Raw genomic sequence first — 20,835 nt, forward strand, 5'->3', positions numbered from 1 at the left:
AAAAAAAAAAAAAAGTAGAAATAACACATGGTAATGTATACCTTTCACACATAATTTATTTGATTATTCCCTTAACATAGATTCTTAGATGTAAAATTTCTCAGTCAATTGGCATAAACATTTTAAAGCCTTTTGATACATACTGCCAAATTGCATACTGCAAGAGATGTTGCCAAAGTATTCAAGGGAAATTTAATTTCTAATAAATGCACTGAAATGCATTTATTAGAAAACAAGAAAGGCTAAAAATAAATAAACTCTAACCATGTAACTCAAGACGCTAGAAAAAAACCAGATACACCCAATAGAAGTAGAAGGATATAATAAAGAATGAAAAATTAACAAAAGAGAAAATAGCATGTAAAAGCTATTTTACATGCTACTGTCTTGATTAGGGAAAATACAAGTAAACCCACTCCTATACACATTGAGTAAAATGGCAGAACATGCTTCTGCTTTTCAGGATTTTGCAAATCCTAATGTTAAAACTAACCAGAGAGAAAAGTCAGGCTGTCTCAAAAGAAACAATAATTAGACTAATAACAGACTTTTAATCGCAGCACTAGAGGTTAAGGAATTACTGAGAAAAATTAAATTCCAATTTAGAATTCTATATCCAGCTATGCTAAAATTCACAAGGGAGAAATAAAGAATTTACTACTCTCAGACATACTTGCTGAAAAACTACTGAAGGATTCATTTATTTTATTTACATAAGAAATACTTTTATAAGGCTTAGTATGTGCCTGGCACTATTTTAATCATTCTACAAATATTAATTCATTTGATCCTAATAACAACCCCAAGAAGTAAATAATACTATCATCTCTCTTTTACAGATGGAGAAATTGAAGCACAAAGAAATTAAGTACTCTGCCCAGGGTCACATAGCTAGAGATCTACAGAGCCAGATATCAAACCCAGGCAGGCTGACTGCAGAGCTGGTGCTTTTAACCATGATACAAGCTGCAACTGCTCTGGGAGGCTGAAGGAATGGAACTCAGAAGGAAGGAGGAAATGCAAGAACCAGTGGTAAAACACTGGTAAATGTTCCGGTTAATCCAAACTTGTGTTGGCTATTTACAACATATAATAATAGTGATTAATCTGGGGTGTGTTAAAAACATGATGAAATTAAAACCATGTATTGATACAACAATAACATGTAACATGAGAGGAGGAGTAGAGTTAGTGTTCTGTTCTATCTTGTTGAGGGGCTTAATTTAACAGTTATGCAAGTTAACATAAAACAAAAGGAGATAAAATGTAAATATTAATCTTGTAGAGGGAAATAAAGGGAGAATAAAGAAAACATAATCCAATGGAAAGAATGAAATGAGAGAAAAAGAAACAAAACTCCCCAAATCCCAATCCAACAGATTTTTTCAAAAATTTTAGCAAGCTGATCCTACAATTTATATGAAAAAATAAAGGGTTTTAAATAGCTAAGACAATTACTATAAAGCTACATTACTCAAAAATGTGTTACTGGCACAGGGATATACAAATAATCTATTGAAAAGAATACCTGTCTGATAGCTTAGAACATGACAGAAGTTAAAATCCATGACTTTGTTCTAAAACATCAGCATAAAAAATATCAAAACTGTAATGTTTGGTGAAGCAAGCAAATTGCAAAAAGATAATATACAAGATGATGTTATCTATGTAAAAATTTAAGATACCATGGACATACAGGTAATAAAAAAACCAAAAACATACAGAGGAACAACACATAGTAACTAAAGCATAATGGTTACCTCTGAGCAGAGTTGAGAGAATAGAGCATGAGGCTTTAGTTGTTTCTGTTGCTTTTTTTTTCATACCAAAAAAAAAAAAAAAAAAAAAAACCTGCAGCTCTTATGGCAAAAAATTTAACATCTACTTAATCTCAGTTAAGACAATAGCTGTTACATTTTCTGAACTTGTCTGAAATATTTTTTACTTAAAATATTTTTAAAATCTAAAAACAGAGAGAAAGAAAATAAAAGGGAAGAGACAGAGAGGAAAAAGAAAGAGGAAGAAGGAAAAGAAACTAATATAAAACCTTAGTGTTGTGAGAATTTTATTAATACCTTCATTCAGTGGTATTTGGGTGCCATCACAGTCCTCAGGGATACCATCCCCCTTCCCAACTTAGGCCAGTGGTCCCTGGACAGCTCAACTGGCAGTCCTCCTAAAGAGCCCCAAAGCCTTTCTAACCCCCAAATGGCTGTTTAGTGGGGATGCAGAAAAATACATTGCTCTTAGGTGAAGAACTCAGTGGAAATGTTGACCAACTTTCTCTGTTCCCTACCCAGATTTAGAGATGACACTGGGTCACTGACCTTTTCATAACCTCCACTGGTCCAGGTCTTCCCTTTTCATTGCCAGACCCCCAGGCTGTTCTCTAGTTAATTTATGCCTCCTAAAGGGGGTCAAGCTTATTATTGCCTGCATATATGATCCTTTCCAGGTCTTCCCTTTTCATTGCCAGACCCCCAGGCTGTTCTCTAGTTAATTTATGCCTCCTGAAGGGGGTCAAGCTTATTATTGCCTGCATATATGATCCTTCCTTCTATTGGAGGGATAATGGTCCTGCCTGACTTGGGCCACGTGGGAAAATGATGGGGCATAGAGTTGCCTTCCAAGGGCCCTCACAGCAGCTCTTCCACCTCTGGCCCCAACTGGCCCTGATGCCACTGGGGTCCATCTCTACCCACTACAGACCACACTCTGGTTAGCATAGATCTCCAAGGAGAGCCCTGTACTGGAGGTTGAGACACTTGCTGGAGACTTAGGAGAAGCCTTGGGGCTTCCCAGCCCCATGAACCACCCCCCCAACTACCTCCCAGGCACTGTTCTTTTCCTTTTTCTTTTAACCATTCCCTACCGTTTCAGACTTGCTTTCCTCTCCTCTAACTCCCCTCTGTAAACCCTGACCCAGCCCCCTTTTTTCAAAGCTATCTCTTCTATAGATACTTACCCTGAACATGCTTCACCTGGAAATTTCTACAATCCATGGTGCAAAGCTCCCAGCAGCCTGATGACATGATGGGCAGGGAGACACTCAATCAGGGCCAGGAGGCTTCCAGCCTAGAAGGGCACTTTGCCAGGTAAGGGGCATCTCTCCCAAAAGGAAGACCTTGTTAATCCTTGGCCCTGGATAACTCATTGGTTATGTCTAACATAAACCTCTTTGAGATGAAATATAAAAAGAAGAGCTACTGCTACCAGATTCTGGTGGAGTCCACCTTATGTGGAGGTGGTCAGTCCACAGCCTGACATATAACTTCATTAGGGTATACACAGGATTTTTTTTTCCCGAATAGATATACATTTTCATGTATGAGTTTTGACTAAAGTATTTTCACAGCTGATACAGTTTTGGGGGTGTGGATTCTTATACTGAAGACAAGTATTTTTAAATTTACTACACCGATTTAATAATTTGATCATTTATCTCTAAGTCCATTAGTATAATCATCAGGTTCACAAGATTTCTCTCCTGCAGGGATTAACTCATGACAAAACTCATGATCTGACTGTGAACACACTTTCTAAAAAGGCTTCAACATGTTGACCTTGAAGTCCTTACCCCACTATCACACAAACAGGGGTTCTCTCCCACATGGATTCTCACTCAACAAATATTTACTAGGTGGCTACTCCTGCCAGGCACTGTGCCAGGAGCTGGGGACACAATGGCGAGCAAAGCACACGCAGCTGCCCTCTCTTGGAGCTGCCAGAATCGTGGTAGAAACAGGCTCTCTGGGGAAGGGGGAGATATGCACACACCTACACCTGCATGGTTTTCTCCCATGTGGAGTCAGATGGATGTGAAGGCCTGACTCGCTTCTCATGCACACAGGGACTCTACCACGCATGGACTCTGATGTGCATGAAGGTTTGTGCTGTAATGGAAGCCCCAACCACAGACACTGAAATCAACGGTTTCTCCCCTGCGTAGATGCTCTGCAGAGAAGCTCTGGGTTCTTAAGAAACCCTTTACCACACTTGCACATTTGTAACATTGCTCTCCTGTGAGGACTTATGGAACTCAAGGTTAGTGCTCTTTCCAAAGCCCTTACTACACTTAGCACATATAAATGGGTTTTCTCCTGTATTAATTCTTAGATAAACTCGAAGATCTAAGCTCTAACTGAAGAAACGCTTATCACACACCCATCACATCTGCAGTTTCATTCTCTGGAGAACATGAAGATTCACTGTGATCGAAATCCTTCCCACACTCCTCACACCTATAGGTTTCTCTCCTGTGTGGACTTTCTGATGAGCACGGAAGCTTGTACTTTAAGGGTTTCACATTGAAATGGTTTCTCTTGTGTGGACCCTCTGATGCTCTTGGAGGCCTACGTTCTGTCTGAAGTTCTCACAACACTTCTCACATTTGTACGGTTTTGCTCCAGTGTGGACTCTCCAGTGGATGCGAAGGTTGGGGCTCTGATGGAAGCCCTTGCCACACTCCTCGCACTTAAAAGGTTTCTCTCCTGTGTGGACACTCTTGATGCACGTGAAGATTCGTGTTATAACTGAAGCCTTTGCCGAACGTATTGCACACGAAAGGTTTCTTTCTCGTGTGGACTCTCTGGTGGATGTGAAGGTCTGTGCTCTGACTGAAGCTCTTGCCACACTCGGCACAGTCATAAAGTTTCCTTCCTGTGTGGGAAAGGGGATGCTTTAAGAATGAGAAAATGTTTACAATGACGAAAAAATATGACCGTCAAGTTAAAACACCTCAAGGGAGGTTGTAAGCAATAGAATATCAGACTGGAGAATGTAAGAAACTATGTTAGTGGATTGAAAGATGAACTTGAAGATGGGACTTCCTGGTGGCGTAGTGGTTAGAATCCGCCTGCCAATGCAGGGGACACGGGTTCAAGCCCTGGTCCGGGAAGATCCCACATGCTGCAGAGCAACTAAGCGGGTACACCACAGCTACTGATCCTGCGCTCTACAGCCCACAAGCCACAACTACTGAGCCCACGCTGCACAACTACTGAAGCCTGCGTGCCCCAGAGCCTGCGCACTGCAACTACTGAGCCCGCGCACTGCAACTACTGAGCCCGTGTGCTGCAACTACTGAAGCCCGTGAATCTAGAGTCCGTGCTCTGCAACAAGAGAAGCCACTGCAATGAGAAGCCTACACCGCAAGAAAGAGTAGCTCCCGCTCGCCACAACTAGAGAATGCCTGTGCACAGCAACGAAGATCCAACACAGCCAAAACTAAATAAAATTTTTAAAAATAAATAAATACAAGTTCTTTAAAAAGAAAAAAGATCAACTTGAAGAGTTCTACTAGGACTCAGAGGAAAGGATTTAAAAAATGGAATTATGATCTTGAAGCTCCTATATATTATATGTATAAGAGACTCAGAAGGAGAGAAGAAAGAATATGAAATAATAATAATAATAAATAATGAGAATGTACTTAGTCTGAAAGAGAACTTGATTCTCTTAGATTGAAACTATTTTCCCAGGACCACTTAGGAGTGCTAAAAAAAAAAAAGACAAACTAACATATACACCTACTGGGATGAAATTTATGAATTTCAAGGATCAAGAAAACATAAGCATACAAAACATTAAAAAAACAAAACAAGTTACTCCCTTGAAAAGAGACTAAGACTGACCAAAGACAATAGTACAATATTTTCAGTCTTGAGGGAAAAAAGACTATCAGCAAGCAAGCTAAACCTAAACCAATGATTCCAAGGACAAAAGGAAGGAAAAAAAGGGGGGACAAAGATGTCCAAAATTTGTCAAAATAAAAACTCGTGAAAAGGGAAGGCATGGAATACAAAAAGTAGAAATGAATAAATTAAAGCTTTTCCTCTATACCCTCAACAAAATCTCATGAAATATCAAGGGAAAACTCCCCATGAGCTGAAGGCTTCAGAGATGAATGGGCTCAATGACAGGCAAATATAATTACAGGGTTGGGGGGGTGGCGGGGAGGACTGCCTAGCTAGGCACATCCTGGTAAAACTCCTGAATTCCAAAGAAGAGAGGGACGAGAAAAACAGGTTAAACAAACAAAAATAAGATAAAATAAGACAGAGAAAATTACTAAACGAATGAATCAGATCAGACTCAGCAGTATCCAAGGCTTAAAAACAAAGATACAATGGCTAGAACATTCTCAGGGAAAATGATTTTGAATCTAAAGGTCTCTACTCAGTCAAACTACTATGCAAGGGACTTCCCTGGTGGTGTAGTGGTTAAGAATTCGCCTGCCAACGCAGGGGACACAGGTTCAAGCCCTGGTCCGGGGAGATCCCAAATGCCGCGGAGCAACTAAGCCCATGCGCCACAACTACTGAGCCTGCGCTCTAGAGTCCATGAGCCACAAATACTGAGCTCGCATGCCACAACTACCAAAGCCCGTGTGCCTAGAGCTCTGCAACAAGAGAAGCCACCGCAATGAGAAGCCCGTGCACTGCAACAAAGAGTAGCCCCCGCTCACTAGAGAAAGCCCACGTGCAGCAACAAAGACCCAACTCAGCCAAAAATAAATAAATTAAAAAAAATTAATTTCAGTATATCAATACATCATACAATGGAATATGATATAGCCAGTTAAAAGACTGAGATAGGTCTAAATATTTTGACATGTAAAGATATCTAACATATGTTACTAACTAAAAGGAAAGTTGCAGAACTAATTTTTATAACATAAACAGATAAATACACAAATAGAAACAAAACAAATATGTATCTGTGAGCTTATATATTTTCTGTCTGCTTATATGTAATATAAATAGAAAATAGTCTGAAAGATACTTTTTACTTTATATGCAATATATTTTGTTTTAATACCTTTCTAATGAAATAAGTAATTACAGGGAGGGGGGCATGGGGAGTGACTGCTTAATGGGTGTGGGGTTTTCTTTTAGGGTGATGAAAATGTTCTGGAACTTGATAGAGGAGTTAGTCACACAACATTGTGATGTACTAAATGCCACTGAATTGTACACTTTCAAATGGTTAATTTTATGTGAACTTCACCTCAAAAAAAAAAAAAAAGAAATATAAATGGCGGAGGGGGAACTCAAGTTTTTACTTAGTAGCAACATTTTTCTTTCTTCAATAGTGATTTGGACACTCTGATATTTGAATCTCAAGCCCTCACCTAGTTAAACACTTTAAGAGCTCACAGCTTTAAACAACCAAGGGAACAAAAATTCTCCAAAGAGCAGTTGTCCTCACCCACCAAGACCAGGTTGCCATAGATCTCCAGCATCACCTCTTTGTACAGGGCCCTCTGTGCGGGGTCCAGCTGCCCTTACTCCTCCTCGGTGAAGTCCACGGCCACATCCTTAAACGAAACAGGTTCCTAAGACACCAATGAACAGCAATTCCTCTTCAGTGAGCAAACATCTACACCAGCTTCCGTGGTACAAAGGGTACAAACTTGGCAACACTGAGAAAGGTAGACAGTATAAAGGGGACTTCAGAATTTTGTCCTAAACTGTAAGAATAATTTAAAGAACAATAAAAAAATTTTAAAGATATGTATATCTTTTGCAGAGGCTCACCAACCTTAATAATATGAGGAGCTCTTAAAAATCAGCTAAAAAAAATAAAATGCTCCCGGTAAAAATGGACAAATGGTAAATAATCTGAGTAATTTCAAGAAGAAAAAAAAATTACCAATAAACACATGAAAAGACATGCTGCCTCACAAATTATCAAAGAAATGGATATCCAGATAACGAGGCATTATCTTCCCTTATCCTTGGGGCAAAGATTAAGACTTATAATACCCACTACCAGTGACAGTATGAGAACACACATACCCCCATATACTGTTGGAAGGAGTATAAATTGGTATAAACTTTTTTGGAGAACAATTTGGCAGTATTTATCAAACATATCTTTTGATCCAGCATTTCCAATTCTAGAAATCCATCCTCATAAGATAACTAATGACTTCCCTGCTGATAAACCCAATGGAAAGTTTTCAATCCTTTTTATGCTTGACTCCTTGGCATTATTTGGCCCTGGTGACCACATGGTGTTCCTCAAAACTCCTCCGAGAGTCTGGATATCATAGTATCCTAACTCTCCTAACACTCTGGTCAATCTTTCTCAATCTCCTTCTCTCCTGGTCAATGTGCAGGTTTCCTGGGTTGGATCCTGGGCCTTCTTCTCACTCTCCCTATATGATCTCATATATTCTGATAGCTTCAAACGCCAACTGAATGCTGACAACTCTCAAATGTACTTTGGCAGCAAAGACCTCAAGCTATACCTAGAGTTCCAGACCCAAATAACTCCTTGGTGAACATCCAGTGTGAAGCATAGTGCCTGACCTACAGTAGGTAGTCAATAAATTTCTACCAAGTGAAAGAAATATCTATTTGGATGTCTCAAAGACATCTAAATCAACATGCTCAGTTCTGACTTTATCTTCCTTTCCAAGACTGCTTCTCTCCCAATGCTCTCTAACTCAGGAAACCCCACCTCCAACCACCCAGATGTTTAGGTCAGAAAAAAAGGAGTCATCTTTGACTTCCTCTCTCCCATCCCTCACATGATCCGTCACTATATCTTTAAAAATATCTCTTTTACCTCCACTGCCCCCACTTTATTCTGAGCCACCATGACCTCACCTCTGCCTCCTAATTGGTCTATATCATCCTGCCTTCCTACAACATCTCTACTCTGGCTCCTCTTTTTGTGCCCATTCCTTAAATATTTATATTTGTGTTCCTCAAGATTCTTCTCTGGTTATCTTCGTTTTCTTCTCTTCTCACATATCAGCTGGATGATCTCAACCAAGCCCATGACTTTAATGACCATATACATGGTGACAACTCATAAATTTGTATCTTTCACCTGGATCTGTCTCAGACCTTGATATCTATCTACCTTCTAGACTTCTTTAATTGGATGTCCGACAGGTGCTTCAAACTGTCTTCTAACTCCCCTCTGCACACACAAACACACACAGAAACACAGAGGCTCCATCTCCTCTGTTCCTTATCTCAGTGAAGACTATCACCTTTCACCCAGGTGCCCAAAACTTGCATTTCAGCCTTAACTACTCCCGTTCCCTCACTCTCCACCACCATATACAGACCCACAGTGTTATATATGTTTTAGATACGTACTTGGAAATGTCCATATTCTTTATACACTTATTTATCTACAAAGCCAAGTTCTATTCCATTTCATTTCAAAGTTATATTTCAACATAAAGTTCATTTGACGCTGGCTAATTAGCCAGGCTAACTGATACCTTTATTATTAAACAAATCCAAGGATTCTTTGATCTATCATTCTTTTTGGAAGCCCAACACCTTTAAACATTTAATTAGGAAGATATCATTTCTATTTTCAAGCAAGCTTGTAGATTCTTAGACTATCTTAAAGACTAACCACGAAGTGTAAATATAGCTGCATCCACACCTGAACAGAGTGGCTAGGTATTAAAATGCCCTTGATAAGAATTGGCAGTTTTGGGAATAGACAGGAAGGTGTCCTATGAACTGAAAATGATTTTATGAGATTACTTAAAAGCTAGTGCTTTCCTTTCCAATCACTGCACTGTAAAGAAGTCTAATATGGGTACAGCCACTGTGGAAAACAGTGGTTCCTCAAAAAACTAAAAATAAAACTACCATATGATCCAGCAATCCCACTCCTGGGTATATATCCAAAGAAAAGGAAAACACTAATTTGAAAAGATACATGCTCCCCAATGTTTATAGCAGCACTATTTACAATAGCCAAGATATGGAAGTCCATCAACAGATGAATGGCTAAAGATGATGTTACACACACACACACACACACACACACACACACACACACACTGGAATACTACTCGGCCATAAAAAAGAATGAAATTTTGCCATTTGCAACAACATGGATGGACCTAGACGGTATTATGCTTAGTGAAATAGTCAAACAGAGAAAGACAAGTACTGTATGTTACCACTTATATGTGGAAGCTGAAAAAAAAAACACACAAACAAAAGCAAATGAATGAATATAACAAAACAGAAACAGACTCACAGATATAGAGAATCAACTAGTAGTTACCAGCAGGGAGAGGGAAGGGGGTAGGAGCAAAATAGGGGTAGGGGAGTAAGAGGCGCAAACTACTATGAATAAAATAAATAAGCTACAAGGATATATTGTACAGCACAGGAATATACCCAATATTTTATAACTTTAAATGGAATATAATCTATAAAAATTTTGAATCACTATGTTGTATACCTAAAACTAATACAATATTGTAATTCAACTATACCTCAACTTAAAAAAAAGTCTAATATGAATGAGGATGTGATAGATCTTTTAGTGTGGTTATTTGTATTTATTATGGTTCTAAGAAGAAAGATTAAGTTGTATTGTGGGAAAACTCTAAGAATGAAATTCAATGTCTTTTATAAAGCTTTGAAATAGTTTACTAGTGATCTGTCAGTCTTGAAATTCAAACATCAACATCATTAATGCTTAGTCTACAATAACTGTAACTTATTTTCTAAGACTATATATTATGTGACTCAAAGACACACTTAAGACTTATGTTTTGGATATCTATCCACTGTCTTAATTCTGTTTCTCAATCATCACAAACTTATTTCCTATAGAGAGCATTCACTGCAATGCAGTCAAGTAACAGAAAATTTCTAAGTCTAGAAATACAGCAACTTCAGAAACAAAGTTGATGAAAATAAATTCCCAGTAATTAGGCATGTTCACACTGTAGTACTAATTTTCAATTCTTAATTATGAGAAGCTTTTAGGAACCGGCTGTAAAGGTGAAAGTATTCAAGTTGGTCTTGAATAAAGAGACACTGCTAATGTTTTGTTTATTTGACCCTAAGAATTTAGACTGATAACAGCTGGCATTAGAAAATCTATTAACATACATAATCATAACAAGTAAAAAAGGAAAATCCATATGACCATCTCACAGGATGGCAAAACAGCATTTAATAAAATAAATCAAATTCTAATTTAAAAACACTTTTTTTTTTTGGCTGCACCATGCGGCATGCGGGATCTCAGTTCCCCAGCTAGGGATTGAAACCACGCCCCCTGCACTGGAAGCATGGGTTCTTAATAACTGGACCACCAGGGAAGTCCCTAAAAATACTTTTAAAGGACATTGGTCTAGGTAGTGAAATAAACAGACAAAACATAAACCCAAATGAGAATAACAGATTATCAATATGCAATGATAATATTTTGACTTGGTCTTAAATATCGGGAGATTGAAAATATTTGTAAAGGAGTCTGTTTTACAAATTTAACCAGATATGAATAATGAATGATCACATCAATTAAATTTTGTCATTTTCTAAACTTTATTCTTAAATATAGTAGAAATATGTCATTATAAATGCCTAAAACCACAGTTTTTAATGCCCAGCCCTAGGTTTTATTTCAGCTATTAAAGAAGCAACATCAAGTGTATTTAAGTCTGTATCACTACAGATTGTGCTGAAAAATCACTTGCAGTGTTGCAACATCTCACATCTATAATGATCCTACACATGGTGAGTAAGTAGTACAGACACACATAAATTAGCTGCTGATATAAATGAATCCTCTAAGCCTATGATCTATTTGATCTCATGTAAAGAAATACATTTTTTGGTTCTTCTTCATATTCCTTGTTTGTAAAATGTCTGCAATATGGCTGTACTACTTATTCACTTGGCTGAGGATTTTTTCTAAACAGTGCATATTCTTTTTATATAATATAAAAAATGCAGTGGCAACTTTGAGTCTCTAATCTAGCCCACTAGTTTGACGAAGTACTGGCTTGTATGTCTAGGCTAGACACTTAAATTATAACTTTTTCCTAGGGTATGTACTGACATAATTAACATTCATTTATGGAAAGAAAACTTGATGATAAAACAACACACATTTCAAATAACCCCCTCCCTCCCACTCTCGCAATGAGAATCACATTTCATTTGCTATTTTTTTTAATAACAAAAGTGCTATTATGGAAGATAAGAGAAAACTACAAAAAAAATAGAAAATATATAATCATATTGCCCCCAAATAACTACTATTTACATTTTGGCATATATATGTAAGTTTTAAAACTTGGGGATATTCTTTACAACTTTTTAAAACATTTTTCAATTAAAATATCATGAACATTTTCCCTTATTAGTAAATATTCTTCTACACCTTGTTAATGGCTGTATAGTGGCTCTTCTCATGGTTATACCATAATTTATTTAACAATCTCCCAGGACTTCCCTGGTGGTCCAGTGGTAAAGAATCTGCCTTCCAATGCAGGGGATGCGGGTTCAATCCCTAGTCGGGGAAGCAACTAAGCCCACATGTCACAACTACTGAGCTCGTGGGCCTCAACTAGAGAGCCACAACTAAAGGGAAAACCCGCATGCCACAACTAGAGAGGAGCCCGCAGGTCACAGCAAAGAGCCCATGCACTGCAACGAAAGATCCCGCATGCCGCAACTAAGATCCAACACAGACAAATAAATAAATAAACATTAAAAACAAAACAACAAAATCTCTCTACATCGGACACTAAAGTTACTTACCACTTTTCATTACCATAATGATACTGCAAGTTATATCACTGTATTTAAATTATATGCACTTATCAACTCTTTTTCTCAGGGTAAATTCCTAAAAGTAGAATTGTTAGCTCAAAGACTTGTTAGGTTTGTTAGGTAAAGACTTCTGACACATATTTCCAAAGCCCTCCAAAAAGTTTGTAGCAAAATGACATTTAGTTTAAAAGTATTTGAGTGTCCTGGTTTTACCAGCAAGTATTTTTTAAAAACACATCTCTGACAATTTGATAGGTGGCAAAAATGCCATTTCATTATATTATAACATTTCTTGGATCACTAGTTAAGTTGAAAAATAGTAAACCAGACGCTACAAATATTTATAAGATTTACAGGTCAATAATGTCATGTCACAAAAATAAGGAATTTCACCTAACTGGAAACAAAGAAAAAGGACTACTCCTTTCCCCACAAATGAAAAGGAAAAATAAGACAAAACAACCCAGTGAGCTGAGAGCAGAGTGGCAGGCAGTTGGAAAGGACAGGTTGCCCTGCAGAGATGCCAATAGCAGCGCTGCTGTGGTATACGGAACCTTGCCAGCTGCAGGGTGGGAAGCTTAGCCTGACCTGGGACCTCTGAGGAACTGGGACCATCCCATGTTAGTACCATCCTCTAAGCTACTGGCAGAAACAGAAGCATATTTCCCCTGGAGAAAAATTTCCCATAGGACTCATATAAAGATCAATCAATGAGCTCATAATTAAACTCATCAAAGGGGAGAGTGAGCATAAAACAGATTTACACTACCAACAACTACAGATATTTAAACTATCAGATACAGAACCAGAACAGCAATACATGGATTATTTGAAAAAATAAAAGATGCAATTATAAGATGATAAAGCAAAGAAATTATCTGAAAATAACATGCAGTTGTGAAAAAAATAACAAATGGAATGTCTAAAGATGCATTGAAAAGGAACTTCTAAGAATGTATTTCAGGAAAAAGAAAAGTGATCCCAGAAGGAAAGGCTGAGACAGAAGAAAGAATGGCAAGCAAATAAATGATAAACATATATGTAAATCCAAAAAAACATTGTCTGTATAAAATAATAATTCTAATAATATCTAACTTATTAAGAGGACAGAATTAAAATGCAAAAAACAGGGACCTCCCTGGCGGTCCAGTGGTTAGGGCTCCGCACTTCCAATGCAGGGGGCACAGGTTCGATCCCTGGTTGGGGAACTAAGATCCTGCAAGCTGCTCAGCAAGTCCAAAAAAATAAAAAGTAAATAAAATGCAGAAAACAATAGCTTTTAAGTCAATGGGGGATTTGATCAGTAGTTCCTAAGTCCTTGCATTATTCTGAAAGAGGTTAACATATTGTTTAAACCTAGGCTTGCAAGTATGCACGATAAAATTTCAAGGGTAACCACCAAACGAATAGATACAAGTTATAAATTTCAAACATGTAAAGAGGAAAAAGAAAAATACCCTCTCCACTTAAAAAACAAACAAAAAAAAGGTAAGAAAGGAGGGGAAAATACAGGAAAAATGGACAAATAAAATTAAAGTGCAAGACAGTACAAACACATCAAATATATCAATAACTACACTAAATGCAAACAGACTAAACTTGCTAGTTAAAAAGGTGCTGATTATCAGATTGAGGGGGGAGGAGACAGAATTCAGCTATAAGCAGTTAATGAGAGATATACCTAAAGCATAAGGCCCTGAAAAGGTTGAAATAATGGCAAAAGGTAAACCAGGTAAATAATAAACAAAAGAAAGCAGGAACAGCTATACTAATATCGAACAAAATAGATTTCTAGACACAAAGCATCACTAATGATATAAAAGGTCACTACATAGGGATAAAAACTTTAATTCTACACGAAGATATAACAACTCAACTTGTATGTACCTCATAAAACATCCTCAAAGTAATATATTTTTGAAATGGAAGTACTACAGAGAGAAATTGACATATCTACGACTCAAAGAGATTACACACACTTTTTTTTCTCAATTCTTGATGGGTCAAGCAAACAAAAATAAATCAATAAAGATACAAAAATTTTAAACAAGTCAGATCTTATGGACACCTATAGACAGTTTTAAAAATTGTATAGAAGTATTAAAAATTAGGGGATGGGCTTCCCTGGTGGCGTAGTGGTTGGGAGTCCACCTGCCAATGCAGGGGACACGGTTCGTGCCCCGGTCTGGGAAGATCCCACATGCCGCGGAGTGGCTGGGCCTGTGAGCCATGGCCGCTGAGCCTGCGTGTCTGGAGCCTGTGCTCCGCAACGGGAGAGGCCACAGCCGTGAGAGGCCCGTGTACCACACAAAAAAATAAAAAAATAAATAAAATAAAAATTAGGGGAAAATGCTGTTAAGTAATTTCCAATTAACATTATTATCTATGACCTAGGCTGCTTAGCACCATATTTCTGTTGGTAACAAGAAAGTTGAGATGCTCCTTTACCATGCTGACGAAAAGCCCTCAGACCCTCTCTGGTAGAAGAAAAAGAACACCCATAGCCCAGCCCAAGGGTCATCCTTGGATTTTAAAGAACACAAACCCTGTTCAATGAATAAATACCCTCACTTTATTTGGGAGAATCCTGAGCCTTCAAGATATTTCTGAAGATAAGTGTTCCGTTATGGATATGGAAAGAGCACTAGATATGAGGAGTAACAGATGGGGGTTTAAGTTTTGTTTTTTCCAAAAGTAACCATCTGACATTGGATGAAGGTAAGGAGGATGATAAGGATGATAAAGATTTATTCAATAGATATTTATTGTACCTACAATGTATCAGATATTGTTCCTGACTCTGGGGATACGTTAGTGAATAAAACAGACAAACACTGCCCCGGTGGAACTAGCTTACATTCTATCAGTATGTGACAGGGAAGAAACATAATACATAAGTATACTATATAGTAGGTTAGAGGGTGATATGAAGGTTAATTTTATATGTCAACTTGGCTGGGCCACATTGCCTAGATATTTGGTCAAACATTATTCTGGATGTTCCTGTGAGGGTTTTTTAGATGAGATGAACATTTATTTTTTTATTTTATTTTATTTTTTTGCGGTACATGGGCCTCTCACTGTTGTGGCCTCTCCCTTTGCGGAGCACAGGCTCCAGACGTGCAGGCTCAGCGGCCATGGCTCACGGGCCCAGCTGCTCCGCGGCATGTGGGATCTTCCCGGATCGGGGCACGAACCCGTGTCACCTGCATCGGCAGGCGGACTCTCAACCACTGCGCCACCAGGGAAGCCCGAGATGAACATTTAAATGGGTGGACTTTGAGTAAAACATTTAAATGGACTTTGCCCTCCTTAATGTGGGTTGTCCACATCCAATAAACTGAAGGTCTTAATGGAATAAAGACTGACCTCCCTAAAATGAGAATGAATTGTGCCAGTAGAAGGTCTAAAAAAAAAAAAAAAAAAAAAAGTTGAGGGGCTTCCCTGGTGGCGCAGTGGTTGAGAGTCTGCCTGCTGATGCAGGGGACACGGATTCGTGCCCCGGTCTGGGAAGATCCCACATGCCGTGGAGCGGCTGGGCCCGTGAGCCATGGCCGCTGAGCCTGCGCGTCCGGAGGCTGCGCTCCGCAACGGGAAAGGCCACAACAGTGAGAGGCCCGTGTACCGCAAAAAAAAAAAGTTGGTACCTACCCACTTACCTTTAGAGAATATACGTTCTACTCAAGCACACATGAAACACTGTAAAAATTTATCATAAACTAGGCCATAAGGCAATTATAAACAACAAAAAACAGTAAAGACTTGAAAGAGGTATGGAAGTTCATATACAGGTATCCTTGCTATCTGCCACTTCGCTTTCATGAAAGACCTACATTAAGACCTACATTAGCACCTGTTTTCGCTAACAGAAAGAAATCTGAAAAGCATTTTCACTTTCATGAAGAAAAACAAAAATCAAAAGAAACATTCAGCACTTGTTTTGCAAAGAGTCATTACAGAGGCAGCACATACCCAGGGCTGCTAGAGTGGCACTGCCAAACTTCCCCAGGAACTTCACTCAGCATCAAGCTTCCATAGCTTTGAACTGTGTCTGTGAGCATCTGTGCTTTACCTCGATTTATTTTGTGCGTCCATTAGCAAGATGTGTCCTAAAGTAATTGCTTCTTTCCACCATTTCGGCTTCGGAAAGGTTTCATAGGAACACCCTACTTTCAGATAGTGGAGGAAACCTGTAGTACTCAAATTTTCTCTAGCTCACCTCCTTCAGTCTTCCTCAATCACTCCAGTGCACACTGATTTTTTTCCCCTCCTCTAGCACTGTTATCAGTGAGTGCAGTCTTCAAACTGACACTTAAGAGTGGCTTCTTTTCATATTACTCATTGTATATGTGAGTAATAATCACTATTTTATACATGTACATATTAATCTCCCCCAAAGAAACCACACACTTTGAAGTAAGAATTGTATCTAAGTCAGTTTGTTTTGCTCTTACAAATAAATGAGCACAGAGCAGCCATGACAAAGTAGATAAATGAATGAACAACATGTTAGGGAGAGAAGAGACCTAACCTAAAGAAGGGCACCGGGCAAGAAAGTGCATTCCCTTCAGAGTCCTTCATTTCACAGATTAGGCCCAGCCCTCAAGATATGCACAATTCAGGCTCAGTCCCTGGATGTGAAGACTTGTCCACTGACAACACGTACAGCATAGGCAATGGGCCTAAAGACAAATCTAGCTCCACCATTTAATAGCTTGGTGAACTGGACAGGTCTCTAAACCTCACTGAGCCAGTTGCTACATCTGTAAAATGGAAATAATGTCCGCTCTCCATAACTGTTGTGAGTATCAAAAGAAAAAGTCAATGTTGCGTATATCCAGCACATCCATAGATGTGTTTCCTTCTCCTTTTCTTCAAGAGTATGTATACCGGGACTGAGAAAGGAAACATGCATCTCACCTGGGAACTGGTCATCTCTTCTTCCTCATCAAGGTCAAGGAGTTAAGGAGGCAAAGCTGGAAAAGAAAGGAGCCATGAGACAAGCCTGCCTTGCAGCCCCCAGAGGGGCTGGCCTCGCCCAAACCATTCCCTCAACCAGCCTGCCCTACGTTGCCTTCTCCTCTCCACACTACAGACTGTTCACCTCAGGTAAGAGATGGGGAACAGTCTATTCTAAGTCCACGGTCTCTCCCTGTTCTCTGAAGGTGTCACCTGACCCAAGCCTTGCTGAGGAACGTCCACAGCCCCAGCAGCTCCAGAGCCACTTCCTCCTCCAGACCCCGGTCTTGGCTAGTAGTTTTGGCAGGAAGCCTCAGGTCACAGGTGTATCCTCTCAAGATGGGGTCCAGCTGCCTGAGGAGTTGCGGTCTTCTTTCCTACCAGCATGGCTTGTTCCTGTGGGCTCAAGAACAGCAAGAGTGCCACAGTCGGAAATCCAGCCGGGCTCAAAGTTACACTAAGCGTCTCCCAGGATACATACGGAGGAACTCCGGCTAGGAACCTCTGGCCACCGGGACTGCAAAGCCGGCGGCCAAACACTTGAAGGAGAAAACCGAGACATCAGAGGGTGGGAAGCGCCCGCACACACTGCTCTGGGAGAGATACGCAGCTGACCCGCCCCGCCGATAGGCTGCGATCGCAGCCCCGACCTGGGGGCGCCCACGGCCGGGAGCAGCGGGGCACAGGGGCCTAAGCTAAGGCTGGAGTCTGAAGGAGAAGGGGATCCTGGAGCCACGGGGCGGGGGGGAGGGGGGTTCCACGAACGCTCCTGTCTGCGGTGAGCAGAGCCGGTGACTGTGCCGACTTTAGAGAACCTGGTAGGATCTGACCCTCCACAGCCAAATCGCGGGTGACACACTTTTCCGGGGACCATCGCTCCCGGGGCCCCAGACTCGGGGCTTCAAGTCCCTCAATCCCACCCCTACTCTGGCCCTCTGATATCCATCTTCCCTTTGACCCAGAGTGCCCCTCTGAACCCCAGTCTTGCCGGAAGTAGCTCCTGCCGCTGCCAAGAGCCGCCAGACTCACCGGGTTCAAGCCGGGTCTCGGGTCTCTGATCTCCCGGCCCGGGGCCAAGCCCGCTGGGGCTGTACTGCGCCTGCGCGGAGAGAGCCCGGCGTCTCCCACAAGACCCCGCGGCACGCCCCCTTGGTCCCTCCCGCCGCTGTCTCCATCGCCTGTTCCCCTGGCTGTGGCGTGTGGAGGATTCTCCTTCAGCCTTGCCAAGGGCTAGAAACGCCACTTTTTAGTTTCAGTTCCTGGGATCGTACAGTGGCAGTGCCATGTAGAAGCTTGCGACCTACTACGGAGGTTTGCGTGGGGAGGGGAGGGTGTGCAGGCTGGGTGAGACTGCGCGCTGGTATTTCTCCCCCTCACGCTTGGGAGCCTGGCTTTGTTGTCAAACCCAAGTTCATGTGCCCAATCAATGCCCAGTGAGACCAGGGTTTGGAGCCAAGAAAATAGGGCCGAGCAAGGAGAACAGGGCAACAGGGTGGCTCATGATCAAAAGACCTGCAATCCCTGATGACTTTGAGGAAGAGTGTTTATACGCAAAATTTCGGGGTGGGGGGAGGGGGGTGTTTGCAGAGTGTGTGACCTTCCTCTAGATTGGTTGGTGGGAGGTGTTCCAGGAATCTCAGTCATCAGCCTTCTGGTTCCAACCAGTTTGGGGCCGATGTGCTTATGCTTAGCATAAAGTTACCATCCTCTACCTGGGTGGAGACCTTAGTTCCTGTAGAACTAAGAGATACAAGCTGCATTATTGTTTCTGTATTCCCTCACTCCCCTTAATAGTAACTGTTTGAATCTGCCCTTTGGAACTCAGGGAAGGTCTAAGAGGCTGCAACCTTTTTCCTACAAACAAAAAATGGGGGACACAGAAAGGCTTTGTGCTTGGGAGGGCCCCACGGGGTCCTGCTCAGTTTCAGTCCCCCCTTTTCTTTGCTACTTCTCAATCATGAGGGGACCCAGGTGTTGGACAAAAAAGGGAATAACATTTTGGATAGAGAGATTAATCATAAACTCAGCAGGGGAACGTGGTTTTAGGGGGACTCAGTTTCAGTTTCTTGGGGTTGGGGGCTGAGAAGGGGAAAGAGACTGGCATCTCTCATTTGGCCAGTGGTCCTTTCCAGAATGTCACCTCATATGCACCTCTGGGCAGGCAGGTGTTCTAAGGCAGGGTGGCGAGGGACCCCTCAGTGCGGCCCGCCCTCCCGCACGGTTCTCGGATGGGGAGGCCTGGCCCAGTGTGACATCTTCCTATCCTCTGCGTCCGTCCCCTGCCCCCGGCTAATGTACTCAATATGGTGTCCTCTTGGCGGCCCCTCTGCCCTGCTGTTTCTATACAGGCTTCACTCCTTGCAAGCAGCCCCAATCTACATGAGGGAATCTCTTGCAACCCTCTTCATGGTACCGACTCGGGTCCTTGGGCTCTTTAATTAATAGAAATGGATAAGAGGCCAGATGAGAAAATCAGGCAAGGCTTTATTGAGACTCGTGCTGCAGCATGAGGGAGGGAAAACAAGTGAAAGATTCCCTTGCTCGCTACCGGAGGAAGGGGGTGAGGCTGGGGGCAGATGCGGGGGTCGGCAGGAGGGGTGGCGGAGGTAATCTGCCCACCCCCTGGTGGTGCTGAGCGCAGGGGGCATGTGCAGTGCCCTGCTTTTGCTCCCGGCACCTCAGGAGTGGCAGTTGGTTTTTGGCCTTTTTGTATCTTACCGTTCATAATTTGCCCCAACTGCGCATGCGTAAAGTTATTTTTAGTCCCTTACAGTTTCTTTGTATTTTGTTGCTCAAGGAGACGTTTGTCCAGGTGCAAGCACTCCAGTAAAGTGTTCTGGGTCCCAGGTCCCAGGTCCCAGCCTATCTCACTCACTTGATTTTTGTAGAGAAATGCCAGGGCAGTCTCTGTCAGGGCTGACTCATGACTCTGCTGACTCCCATCCCCACCCTCTGACCAATCTTCTGGTTACATGAGGTTGTAGGGGTTATGGGGCAGGTCTGAGAAGATGGTTGAGGATGGAAAAGTCGGTTTGGTCACCCTTTAAGTCCTGGAAGCAGAGAAGTCTGACCCCCAATTATTTGTGCCTCTTTTTACAATGTGGGGTACTTGATGCCTCACCTGTAAATCCTAGTTTCTATCCTAGGCTAAAGGGCAAATTCCACTTAACATCTGTTATCGAGTTACATAACATCCTGCACATGGTTGTATCAAAAATTTAAACTAGGGCTTCCCTCGTGGCGCAGTGGTTGAGAGTCCACCTGCCGATGCAGGGGACGCGGGTTCGTGCCCCGGCCCGGGAAGATCCCACACGCC

General features: G+C 41.3%; 1 protein-coding gene across 1 annotated transcript in view; it reads right to left on the minus strand.

Moving 5' to 3' along the window:
• Positions 1-4,474: 4,474 nt before the first annotated feature.
• Positions 4,475-20,835, minus strand: part of LOC103089856 (zinc finger protein 684) — a 29,216-nt gene continuing 12,855 nt past the window's right edge. The window contains exon 5 of the mRNA XM_007453858.1: positions 4,475-4,674. Within this exon, the coding sequence (XP_007453920.1) occupies positions 4,475-4,674 (200 nt within the window). The remainder of the gene's footprint in view (positions 4,675-20,835) is intronic.

This window comes from Lipotes vexillifer, unplaced genomic scaffold (assembly GCF_000442215.2).
Source record: "Lipotes vexillifer unplaced genomic scaffold, Lipotes_vexillifer_v1.1 scaffold213, whole genome shotgun sequence".
Taxonomy (NCBI): Eukaryota; Metazoa; Chordata; class Mammalia; order Artiodactyla; family Lipotidae; genus Lipotes; species Lipotes vexillifer.